The following is a 13,287-nucleotide window of genomic DNA, read 5'->3' as shown; positions in this document are numbered from 1 at the left end:
AGATTTGCTCTATCACGTCTCATCTTTATTCTATCGGCATACCCCATTTTCATTGATTTTACCCGAAATTAACTCTGTCACTTATGATTGCAAGTTGTTGCGAGTCAGTGACTGCTTTAGTGTTAAAATATGGTGCTGTATTTGTAGGACAGTGTGTTTATAATGTAATTTTATGTAGATATCCACATTCATTTAATATTTTTCTTCTGCAATTTTCATTGAAAATGCAATATTCGATATCTCAAAAACCTGATGTGATAGACAAAACTGATGCCAGATTTGGAATCAGTACCCCAAAATTACCTTAAAACCGTTGGAATACCTTATGCCAGAAAAGTGTGTTGACCAGTGTTATTATGCACTCGCCATGCCGTCAGCCGGTAGTATCCCACACGTGTCAATAGGGGGCGGGAGTGTGACGGAGCCCAGTGTCAATGGACGATGGCCCAAGAGGCCAACGGTAACCCCGATGGGAAAACGAATCCTGGGACCCAGACCCCAGACCAGAGGTCGCAACCGGGTACCCGATACCCGTACCCTACCCGATACCCAGCTACCCGTACCCGGCCGGGTACGGGTAGCCGGGTACACGTTTGCGACCCTGGTGCGGCCGGGTACGGGTACGGGTAGACCGTGAGTCACTGGTGAGTAACCGTTTGTCACTCATTTCCCAACGTCTTGTCTCTTCTCACAATTCAAGTTCCTAGAATCAACCCACCCGTGCCTGCAACATGGCTTCATCCCAGAGGTCACAATCGGGTACCCGATACCTGTACCCTACCTGTACCCGGCCGGGTACGGGTACGGCCGGGTACGGGTACCCGTTTGTGACCCTGGTGCGGCCGGGTATGGGTACGGGTAAGGAATCAAAACCCGTTTGCGACCTCTGCCCCAGAACCCGGGAAGGGGGTTGGGGGATGACGTCAACCTCCCAGGACCTGGTGGAAGGTCCTGGAAGGAAGGCGTGGTTGGGCCGGAGCAAGCCACGGACTCGTATAAAAGCTGGACCTCTGAACGGTCCGGGCAGTCGTCGTCCACCCGAAGATCAAGAGCCTCCTGAAGAAAGAGCCCACGGGCAGAGTCGTACCCCTGACAAGGGTCGGCTCCAGCTTATATACCAGTGAAGACAAAGCTTCACTCAAGAAGGGCACTTGCTTCGTGTATTTTATTTAACAAGATGGAATGCAAGAATCTAAGCGAGGCATGTGCAATATGCATGACAGCCAACCAAACAATACGAAAAATGCGAATGAGAGACATGCGACCTGGCAGGATACATTTAACGACCCAAATGGCATACCCTACATGATACGTATCGCAACACAGACGACGATAATGAGTTAATGCACCGTATTGTAAAATTAAATAATTTCTCAAAAAACTTTGACCACCCCCATTTTCAGGCACAATGTAGATTGTACTAAATGCACATCGTCACGTGATTAAATGATATGTCATCTGTGTTGAACTGTGTAGGATCATTGAATAAATGGCTGCCTCGAAATGCAAAAAAAAAAGGGTTAGAATAGCCAGTGGGAGGCGTATCGGGTTTAAGGGGCCATTACCCCTTCATGTTAGGGATTATTAACATCATGCTAATCTCTCACATGACCATAGCCGCTTCTGTGCCCTCGTCGAGGAGGCCGCTTTCTTATCTTACAGTTACATGCTAATTTCTCACATTAACATCACTAGCCCCGGCCACTTCTTTATGACCCTTGGGCTACACTCGTTTCAAACCTTTTACAAAAGTTTGCCTCAGCAGCAGGCCACGCTTTCCCACCTCATGACGGACGCTTGTGTTGCACCCAAAACGTCGCGATTTATTTTATTTTTCTTCTTCTTGGTTCTTTCGGTAAAGTTACGTAGAATGGAAATAATAAAATAATAAAATAATTAGAAAATGTCGAGAAGACAGAGTCTGAACGACAGACCTGCTCTCCACCTGAGGACGGCTGCTTGCGTTGTGGCCGAAACGTCGTGAGAATTATTTTATTATGTTTTATTTTTATTATTTTGTTATTTCCATTCTACGTGACTTTACCGAAAGAACCAAGAAGATGAATCCCTGCAGTAACGAAAGCTTTAAATCGAAATAATTTTATTTTATACCTACGTGACTTTACCGAAAGAACCAAAGAGTATGGATTCCTGCAGTCACAAAAGCTTCAAATCAAGATTAGGGATAATTTGTTTAAAACAATGCGTGTTGCCTCAGAGCGACTCTCCTCTAGTTATCGACCCACTACACTGGCTCAGCACTCTGACCTCTGAGTCTCCTCATATCCGACGTTGTTTTAAGACTGCGTAGATGTCGTTGAGGAGCAGTCAATGGTTCTCATGTACATTGGTGGTGATGAGATCGTCGCCAGGGGTTGAACCCAGTTCACCATGGTACTGGGCGCATGGCTCGAAAGTTTACATGTTGAGTTCTATATGAGGTCTATAGGATACTCTTAGTTTTTTCGTTAAAGTCACGTAGGTAAAAAATGAAATTAAAATTATTTTAATTTTAGAGTAACTTTACTTTTGGAGTAACTCCAAAATTAAAAGAATTTTTATTTCATTTTTTACCTACGTGACTTTACCGAAAAAACTAAGAGTATGAATCCTTGCAGTCACGAATGCTTCAAATCTAGAATTAGTCTATAGGATAGATGATCGAGTGGTGGGTGGTAATATAGACGACGTTTAAAGGAAATAACACAAACCTGATGGACTGTTGACAATTAGCTGTAGATACCCAATGTCGTGCTTGTTTTGTGGATACACCGTGACCTCACAGCGATATTGCCCAGAGTTTTGAGTCTTGATGTCGCTGACGTTGATGGAGGCGTCACACTTGGACACATCACCCACCCAGGACGCCTGTAAAGGCCAAGAGGTGCTATCTTCATTGGGGAATTTAAAAATCTGTGGTCAACAAAGGCGAAAGCATGCATAGATCAAAGCTGTATGTATGTTGTATGTATGTTGTACGCGTGTTGTATGTGTGTTGTATGAATGTTGTATGTAAGTTGTATGTGTGTTGTTTGTATGTTAAACTTATTTGACACCAACAATGCCAATCGGAGGTGCGGGGGAAGGACAACAAACCAAACACAAACATCAATTTAAAAAAAAACGAGTTTTTCAATCTAGACGATGATTTAAAAGTGCCTCTCCAAGTCGAAAACAAACACAATGAGAGTGGCGCTGTGGTTCGCAAAACAAACAGTGGAGAAGCAGCGGCTATCCAAACAGGAACCAAACAACGAAGGAACTGCAGCGGCACGAACTGAGAAAACTGTAGGTCAGCGTGCATCAAGACAAGCCAGACACTGCACTGTTACTGCAGCACAGGCTGAGGAAACTACAGGGCAGCGTGCATCAAGACAAGCCAGAGACTGCACAGTTACTGCTGCAGCACAGACTGAGGAAACTGCAGAGAAGCGTGCATCAAGACAAGTGAGAAACTGCACAGTTACTGCAGAAGCACAGGCTGAGGAAACTACAGAACAGCGTGCATCAAGACAAGCCAGATGCACAGTTACTGCAGCAGCACAGGCTGAGGAAACTACAGGGCAGCGTGCATCAAGACAAGCCAGAGACTGCACAGTTACTGCAGCAGCACAGGCTGAGGATACTACAGTGCAGCGTGCATCAAGACAAGCGAGAGACTGCACAGTTACTTCTGCAGCACAGACTGAGGAAACTGCAGAGAAGCGTGCATCAAGACAAGTGAGAGACCGCACAGTTACTGCTGCAGCACAGGCTGAGGAAACTACAGGGCAGCGTGCATCAAGACAAGTGAGAGACTGCACAGTTACTGCAGCAGCACAGGCTGAGGATACTACAGTGCAGCGTGCATCAAGACAAGCGAGAGACTGCACAGTTACTTCTGCAGCACAGACTGAGGAAACTGCAGAGAAGCGTGCATCAAGACAAGTGAGAGACCGCACAGTTACTGCTGCAGCACAGGCTGAGGAAACTACAGGGCAGCGTGCATCAAGACAAGTGAGAGACTGCACAGTTACTGCAGCAGCACAGACTGAGGAAACTGCAGAGAAGCGTACATCAAGACAAGCCAGAGACTGCACAAGTGTGCTGTACTAGTGACAAATTAGTATGTTCTGTTTACGTGACAATCCTTACTAATTGCCTGCTTCGGGTGGTGACGGGATTAACGACACATTTTTATATTTACGCGATCTAACCCAAAACAACCTCTGTTCCGGATCACTCCCCGTCTTCCGACAAACCGACGCATTCGAAAAAGACGTGTTGGGCAAGGTTTCCCGCATTTAGATGTCTTACTCTGATAGAGAGATGTATAACTCACCGTTTCATCTTCTTGGTTCTTTCGGTAAAGTCACGTAGAAGGGAGTGTCTGACACTGTCTTTGCGACAGACCTGTTCTTCACCTGAGGACGACTGCTTGCGTTGTGGCCGAAACGTCGTGAGAATTGTATTTTATAATGTTTTATTTTTATTATTTTATTATTTCCCTTCTACGTGACGACTTTACCGAAAGAACCAAGAAGATGAATCGCTGCAGTCACGAAAGTTTTAAATCGAAACTCACCGTTTCTTCACGTCCATCTGTGATCCTCAGCCACTCCGCCAGCGTGTGAGTAACGCCGCTGATTGTACAGGTGTAGGAGCAGGGTAGGAGAATCGTGCTTCCTGCTACAGCGTTCATTTTCTCTGGGGTGACGACCATAAATTCTAGAGTAACAACACACAGCGCCCACATTAGTACATCTCGTAAAATGAGAATAGGTTTGACCTGGCAATAAAACAGGAGGTGTGTTGAGATGTTTAAACTGCGAATAGAAACCTTTTTCAGGGAATGAAGTGTCGCATTGACCACGCACAGTACTTGTGGTGAACATGCAAACAAACATGGCGCTTCTTCTTGGTTCTTTCGGTAAAGTCACGTAGAAGGGAAATAATAAAATAATAAAAATTCAACATTATAAAATACAATTCTCACGACGTTTCGGCCACAACGCAAGCAGCCGTCCTCAGGCGAAGAACAGGTCTGCTCTTCGCCTGAGGACGGCTGCTTGCGTCGTGAAAATTATTTTATTATGTTGTATTTTTATTATTTTATTATTTCCCTTCTACGTGACTTTACCGAAAGAACCAAGAAGGTGAATCCCTGCAGTCACGAAAGCTTTAAATCGAAACATGGCGCTGATAATATATAAATTATCTTTAATAATAATGTCACTATCATGTTTACATGGCGTTGTCTTTGAAACTGATTGGCCTACACCAGAGACAGCGGCCTTCTTTGTGGCCTCGTTTCACGAGCAGTGTCAGACGAGAGAACGCCAAAAGGCGAACAGCACAAAGACAATGCACGTGTCAGAGCATTTCTAGCTTGGGGTGGGCAGCTATATCACTTTAACACGTAGCAGGCTTTCGCGACCAAAATTATTCATAATAAACGTTTTTCGGGTTAGATCGCGTTATTTATAAATGTGTCGTAACCCTCCACCACCCGACACGGCCAATCAGTAAAAAAAGTGTCACGTTGACAAAAGACAAATAGTTCACTACTTTAGCCCACCGGTGTGTTGAAGCGTGAAACCACAACATTTACAATATTCTTGGTTCTTTCGGTAAAGTCACGTAGAAGGGAAAAAATAAAATAATATAAATATAAAACAATAAAAATTCTCACGACGTTTCGACTGCAACACAAGCAATCACCAACAGCTGTGCATTTCACACCTGATGACGATTGCTTGTGTTGATTTTTTATTGTTTTATATTTATATTATTTTATTATTTCCCTTCTACGTGACTTTACCGAAAGAACCAAGAATATGAATCCCTGCAGTCACGAAAGCTTTAAATCAACATTTACAATTTTTGAGTACGACGTTTCGCTGGTAATTTCTGGTAATAATTTGGTAGTGATGATGATGTTGATGGTGGTGATGATGACGGTGATGATGTTGATGTTGGTAGTGATGATGACGGTGGTGATGGTGACGTTGGTGATGGTGAAGTTGGTAATGACGGTGACGTTGGTGGTGACGGTGACGTTGGTGGTGACGGTGACGTTGGTGGTGACGGTGACTTTGGTGGTGACGGTGACGTTGGTGGTGACGGTGACGTTGGTGGTGACGGTGACGTTGGTGGTGACGGTGACGTTGGTGGTGACGATGACGTTGGTGGTGACGATGACGATGATGATGCAGAGTTGTAAGTTTCAATAATCGAGCCGTGTCGATACTACGCTACACGCCACCGTGTTGGCTATGTCACGACTCAGGCGGTAGAGGGCAGTACGTCCCCATCTATTCAGCTACAGAGAGTCAGAGGTCGCAAACGGGTTTTGATCCCGTACCCGGCCGCACCAGGGTCGCAAATGGGTAGCCGTTCCCTACCCGTACCCGTACCCTACCCGAAATGAGTGACAAACGGCGACTCACCAGTGACTCACGGCCTACCCGTACCCGTACCCGGCCGCACCAGGGTCGCAAATGGCTACCCGTACCCGGCCGGGTACAGGTAGTCGGGTATGGGGTAGGGTACGGGTATCGGGTACCCGGTTGCGACCTCTGCAGAGAGTTCATGTCGCATGACAGTCGCGCTGATGGATGTTTCGTCATTCTCGGAGCAAGAATTGAGGTTCTGCACCAACGATGATGTGACGGTGATTTTGTACACTCGCTGTGCTGACCGGCATAAGAGCAATGCACTCGTGAATATGGCATTCATATTCTTTGGTTCTTTTCGGTTAAGTCACGTCTAAAAATAAAATAATAAATTAAAATAAAATAACATATTACGACGTTTCGATTGCAACACAAGCAATCATCATCAGGCATAAAAGAAATAGCAACAAAAATCTAACTAGAAAAAACTATAGACAGACATACAAGCAGTTTTTTCTAGTTAGATTTTTGTTGCTATTTCTTTTATGCCTGATGATGATTGCTTGTGTTGCAATCGAAACGTCGTAATATGTTATTTTATTTTAATTTATTATTTTATTTTTAGACGTGACTTAACCGAAAAGAACCAAAGAATAATTCCTGCAGTCACGAAAGCTCCTAAATTAAGATGGCATTCATAGTTAGTTACAATAGTGATGTCAGGTTAATGAGAGATCGATATCACATTTTTGTCGTTAAGTAATGGATTGCTTTTACGAAAAATGAAACGGTCATTGAATGATACTACGGTTGTTATTTTGAGCATTACTTTTGTTAGATCACTAAAATAGCTTTCCTAGGCGGTCCATAGATATTTTATGCCACTGCCCAGATAAGTAGTGATGATGATGAAGGTGGTGATGATGATGATGATGGGTGTGTTGATGGTGGCGGTGATGATGATGAAAGTGGTGATGATGTCCATAATGATGGTGGTGATGATGATGGTTGTGATGATGATGGTGGTGGTTGTGATGGTGGTGATGATGATGGTGGTTGTGGTGATGATAATAATGGTGGTGATGATGGTGGTGGTGATGATGATGGGTGTGTTGATGGTGACGATGATGATGGTCATGATTATGGTGGTGGTGATGATGATGATGAAAGTGGTGATGATGTTCCTAATGGTTGTGGTGATGATAATGATAGTGGTGATGATGGTGGTGGTGGTGATGATGATGGTGATGATGGTTGTGATGATGATGGTGGTGGTTGTAATGGTGGTGATGATGATGATGGCGATGGTGGTGATGATAATGATGGTGACAATGATGAAGATGGTGGTGATGATGATGATGTTGGTGGTGATGATGATGGTGGTGATGGTCATGATGGTGGTGATGATGGTGGTGATGGTCATGATGGTGGTGATGAATTCGAGTTGACCACGACCTGGTATTGAACTCACCTTGGCGCTGCGCTTCGGACTCCAAGCCGTTCCCAACCCCCGCACTGCCAGCGAGCATCATTCCTGGGGATAAATCAGAATTTCAGAATCAGAATTAATTCACTCATCCTGGAGGTATCCGATGAGCTATGAAGCTCTATATCACAGATGATCCAGTTAGGGCCACGGGGTAAGAACGTTACACTGATGATGGTCGCATTAGGGGCGCCACGGTGGCTAGGAGATGTTAACTACCTCGCCTGGTATACAGGAGGTCGTGGGTTCGATCCCGACCCCAGACGCCTCTTATATATTTGGAGTTTGCGTGTCTCTCTCTCTCATCATGATCACGGTGGCTAGGAGATGTTAACCACCTCGCCTGGGACACAGGCGGTCGTGGTTACGATCCCAACCCTGACGACTCTTATATATTTGGAGTTTGCGCGATTACCCCGTTGTCTCGTGGATTTGACTTTGGGTCCTCTGGTTTTCCCTCCACATTTAAGAATCAACATCACGCGTTTAGAGTATTTGGCTGATATACATTTCCACGTGATGATGATGATGATGATCAGTCGCTTCGTTGAGCTTTTATTTGTGGCCAGGTCGCTTTTGACAAAGAGCTACATAGTTCAGTGGGCCTTACCTGGTCAAATAACAAAAGTTTAGTTTCGTTTTTCTCTCGCACCGTACGTAGCCAAGCGTGCTAATCGGAGGTGCGGTGGAACAACAACAAACAACCTTGTAGTTGGCTAAACACAGTCCCGCATATTTCATTTCATTTCGTTTAGTTTTTTAAGTTTTCATTTATTTGGTATCGCCCTGTGAGCCTTTCGGCTCTTGAATCGGGTGCAACCGCAACAAACAAAAACAAAAATATGAACAACAAAACATCTCGAAGTGACGATGTGACTATGTGCAAACAGAAAATCAAGGAAAAAACAGCAAGATGGCCCGTGACATCCTGTCAAGTGTGATCGGTGCAGAACTCCCCAGACTCAAAAGCCCTGTTAATCAGCACAGACCTGGTGAGTTCGTGGTTGCATTGTGCCATCGGTGTTGACGGTATGCGGGGTACGTGGAATGGAAACCGCTGAGTCGCCTGATGATGCTCTTTGTTGTTGTTGAATTACCTGCGATACGTCACGGAACTCGGATTGTAAATGTTGTAGTGGGCTTACTATCCAACACTACACTATACACTACACTATACTACTATACACTACATTACTATACACTACACTATACACTACACTACTATACACTACACTAATATACACTACACTACTATACACTACACAACTACACACTACACTAAACTACACACTACACTACTATACACTACACTATACACTACACTTTACACTACACTACTATACACTACATTACTATACACTACACTATGCACTACACTACTATACACTACACTATACACTACACTACTATACACTACACTAATATACACTACACTACTATACACTACACTATACACTACACTACTATACACTACACTAATATACACTACTATACACTACACTAATATACACTACTATACACTACACTACTATACACTACACTACTATGAGTACTTGGTACAGTGTGTAAACATCGCCACTGGGGAGACAAAGGCGGCCTGGCGTGGTGCTGGCCACCCACCCCCTCGTGTACCGTTCCGGCCTTCATAGGTGCTCGCTAACAGCAATTGCCCCTACAGTCGGTTAAGGCTATACGGGGGATCTTTGGGGCCATCAATAAATGACGTCTCACGATTTTGGACGATTTTTGACCCCCTCCCCCCTTTGTCACACGGCGTCACAAAAAGTCAGACCCCCCCCCTCAAATATGACGTCACAGAGCTCTGCCCCACCCCGCCCCCCAAAAAATAAAACATGCTTCAAATCGCTTTAAACTATTGTCATTGTAGCGCGTATTTAATGTGGCGCTGCACTCTGATGTTGTAGGAGAAAACATTTACTAATAAGTGTATTTAATTAAGTAGAACGTGTTGTCTATATTTATTTAAAGTTGCGCATTTTGATATGACGTCACATTTCTCAAACACCCCCCCCCCTCGTCACACATCGTCACAAATGTCTGACCCCCCCCCCCCCCCGGTGCGTGACGTCATTTATGGACGTCCCCTTTGTTGAACTTCTTTCTCGGCCATTGTGAACCTTTATAGGTAACAGACGCTCAGGATCTCAGCCTTGCTGACTCAGTGTGTTCGTGATACGGCCATTGTGAAGGTCTTTCAAGCCACATCCACCGCGAAACCCCGTCAACGCACGACGTCTGTTGTTTGTTGTTGTTCTAAGGGAGCAGAGATGACATTTCACAGCCCGGCCAAGACAGCCGAACAGCCAGGACGCCAGGTAGCCCAGCCCGCTATAGTGCGTCGTGTATGCATTTGTCAGTTAACATCATGGTTTAAGTGTGGAGGGGAAACCCCCAGAAGGAACATTGCCATCTCGAGTCTCGCTTACGCAAGTCACGAAGACACACATAGACAGTGGCCACATGCAGGTGGCGAGGAGATGCAATCTCCCTCGCATGGTATGCAGGAGGCCGTGGGTTCGATGCCAGACCCTGGCCATGTCTGCTGCTGCTGCTATGTATGTTGCAAGTCTGCGTCTCTCTCTTCATGGTGGTCGCTGCGTGGATTTTTCACTCCGGGTGAGAAGTCGACTCAGTCTCAAATCAGTAGCCGGTGCAGTGTGCAGTAAACATCGCTGTTAGCCACCCACCCCCTCCTGCACCGTGCCGGCCTTCATAGGTGCTGCCACTCACTAACCACACTTGCCCCAAAAGCCATTTGAGGCTATATAGGGGCCATCTTTGTATTTGCACTGATGTTAAATCTAGGGGCAGTGCTGAGTTTATGGTGCAGTGTTGAGTCTATGGTGCAGTGTTGAGTTTATAGTGCAGTGTTGAGTCTATGGTGCAGTGTTGAGTTTATAGTGCAGTGTTGAGTCTATGGTGCAGTGTTGAGTTTATGGGTAGCAGTGTTGAGTCTATGGGTAGCAATGTTGAGTCTATGGGTAGCAGTGCTGAGTCTATGGGTAGCAGTGTTGAGTCTATGGTGCAGTGTTGTGTCTATGGTGCAGTGTTGATTCTATGGGTAGTGTTGATTCTATGAGTAGTGTAAGAGTCGATGGTGCATTGCTGAGTCTATGGGCAGTGTTGAGTCTAATGGCAGTGTTGGGTCTATGCTGCATTGCTGAGTCTATGGTGAAGTGTTGAGTCTATGGTGCAGTGTAGCTCCTATCGGCAGGGTTGAGTCTATGGGCAGTGTTGAGTCTATGGGCAGTGTTGAGTCTATGGTGTAGTGTTGAATCTATTGTGCAGTGCAGTGTCTACGGGCAGTGTTGAGTCTATAGGTAGCAGTGCTGAGTCTACGGGCAGTGTTGAGTCTATGGGCAGTGTTGAGTTTATGTATGGTGCAGTGTTGAGTCTATGGGCAGTGTTAAGTCTATGGGTAGTGTTGAGTCTAAGGTCAGTGTTGAGGCAAGGGGCAGTGTTGAGTCTATGGGGTTTGTGAATAGTCACTCCATATAACGTACTGTGAAGCGGGCATGACTCAACACACGCACGTTCTCAAGCGCCTTGACGGGCACAGAGAAGAGGAAATGTCACGATCAGCCGATTTTTAAATCACCACGAAGAACCGTTAGCAAACACGCAAGCAAATCCCTCGAATACCCCCCCAAGGAATTGATGTTGCTCATTGTTTGACCTTACAGGGGCGGACATGCCCAATCACACATCCACACAAAGACAATTCTAGATTTGAAGCTTTCGTGACTGCAAGGATTCATATTCTTAGGTTTTTTCGGTAAAGTCACGTAGGTAAAAAATAAAAATTAATAAAAGTAAAATAAAATAAAAAAAATTAAAATCACGACGTTTCGGAGGCAACACAATATTCCGTCTTCAGGTGGAACCGTCACAGCACGCTTGCTGTATCAAGCAATCGTGCTGTGACGGTTCCACCTGAAGACGGAAGCTTGTGTTGCCTCCGAAACGTCGTGATTTTTATTTTTTTATTTTATTTTTATTTCATTTTACTTTTATTAATTTTCATTTAAATTTTTTACCTACGTGACTTTACCGAAAAAACCTAAGAATATGAACACAAAGACAACCATCGCTCGCACAGCCTCTTCAAAGACTGTTGGGACAATTGTTTTTAGCAGTGAGGGGCAGCACCTACTAAGGCCGGCACGGCACACGAGGGGGGGGGGGGGCTTGTGGCCAGCATCATGCCTGCCCGGCCGCCTTTGTCTCCCCAGTGGCGACGTTTACAGGTCTCTGTGTGAGTCTATGTTTCTCTCTGTGTCTCTATTTGCGGCTAAGTTTACCTAGGAGAGTCCCCAAGACCGGGATCGGACAATCGTCACTGGTGTTGGTGGTGTTGGCCATGGGCTGGAATCGAACTCGGGTTTCTCCCGGGCTCGTAGCGCGGCGCTAACCGCTGCGCCACCACTCTCCGCACACCACACTCACACTCATTGATTGTAGTGCAAACACGGCCAAAGTGAACCTCACTTCTCTGCGGTTATGAAAGAGAGAGAGAGAGAGTGTATGACCTCGACTCAGGACTTGGAACTCGTAACTACATTTAAGAGTCATAAAACATATCATAAAAGTGTGCTGTTGATGACCAGGTAACAAGGTGAAGGTTGCATTCTTTGTGTGAGTCTGTGCGTCTCTGTGCGAGTCTGTGGGTCTCTGTGTGAGTCTATGGGTCTCTGTGTGGGAGTCTGTGGGTCTCTGTGTGAGTCTGTGGGTATCTGTGTGAGAGTCTGTGGGTCTCTGTGTGTGAGTCTGTGGGTCTCTGTGTGAGTCTATAAATTAATAAAAGTAAACTTTGCAGTCACACCTAGACACATACCAGTTAATGATATAATTGCTCGAGTAGATGTAGCTCTCAAGGGCTTGAGTCACATCGCTGCAGACGTAGCAAGATCTGAAATCTCTGTAACCCTCAAAAACGCTAAGATGCCAGCTAGCAACATCAGCAAAGATGAGCGTTTTGAATTAGCTCAATTAAAAAAGAGGGATGACATTGTCATCCTCTCAGCCGACAAAGGCAATGCCACTGTCATCATGGACAAAATAGAATACAACAACAAAATTCAAGAACTACTCAACGATGGCAGCTATACAAAAATAAAAAGAGACCCCACCAACAGCCTTGTCTCCAAAACCAACAACATCATTTCTGCTTCAACCGCATTAATTGATCAGACCAAACAGTTCTCGTTGAAACCTTCTGCAGCCAGGCCACCAAGATTGTACGGCTTGCCAAAGATACATAAAGAAGATACACCTCTTCGTCCCATTGTCTCTACTATCAACTCCCCCACTTACAAACTGGCTCGTTTTTTGTCCGAAATCCTACGGCCTTTCACTGGAAAAACCACCTCTGCAGTACTAAACTCTACTGACCTGGTATCGACAATC

At 45.2% G+C, this 13,287-nt stretch overlaps 2 protein-coding genes across 5 annotated transcripts in view; one reads left to right on the top strand and one right to left on the bottom strand.

Annotated features, from left to right (window-relative positions):
* LOC144738050 (uncharacterized) overlaps positions 1 to 13,287 on the top strand; it is a 478,363-nt gene that overhangs the window by 196,566 nt on the left and 268,510 nt on the right. The gene's annotated exons all lie outside the window — the stretch shown is intronic.
* The window catches only part of LOC144738112 (endothelial cell-selective adhesion molecule-like), a 142,860-nt gene that overhangs the window by 121,715 nt on the left and 7,858 nt on the right, over positions 1 to 13,287 (bottom strand). For all 4 annotated transcript variants that reach the window (XM_078621025.1, XM_078621024.1, XM_078621026.1 and 1 more), the window contains exons 3-5: positions 7,846 to 7,908; positions 4,565 to 4,707; positions 2,712 to 2,913 (exon numbers count right to left, since the gene is read on the bottom strand). In XM_078621025.1, coding sequence (XP_078477151.1) covers positions 2,712 to 2,913; positions 4,565 to 4,707; positions 7,846 to 7,908 — 408 coding nt within the window. The remainder of the gene's footprint in view (positions 1 to 2,711; positions 2,914 to 4,564; positions 4,708 to 7,845; positions 7,909 to 13,287) is intronic.

This window comes from Lampetra planeri, chromosome 77 (genome assembly GCF_965212315.1).
Source record: "Lampetra planeri chromosome 77, kcLamPlan1.2.h2, whole genome shotgun sequence".
NCBI classification, from domain to species: domain Eukaryota; kingdom Metazoa; phylum Chordata; class Hyperoartia; order Petromyzontiformes; family Petromyzontidae; genus Lampetra; species Lampetra planeri.
The sequence above is the reverse complement of the archived record's forward strand: the minus strand, read 5'-3'. Positions and strand labels throughout refer to the sequence as shown.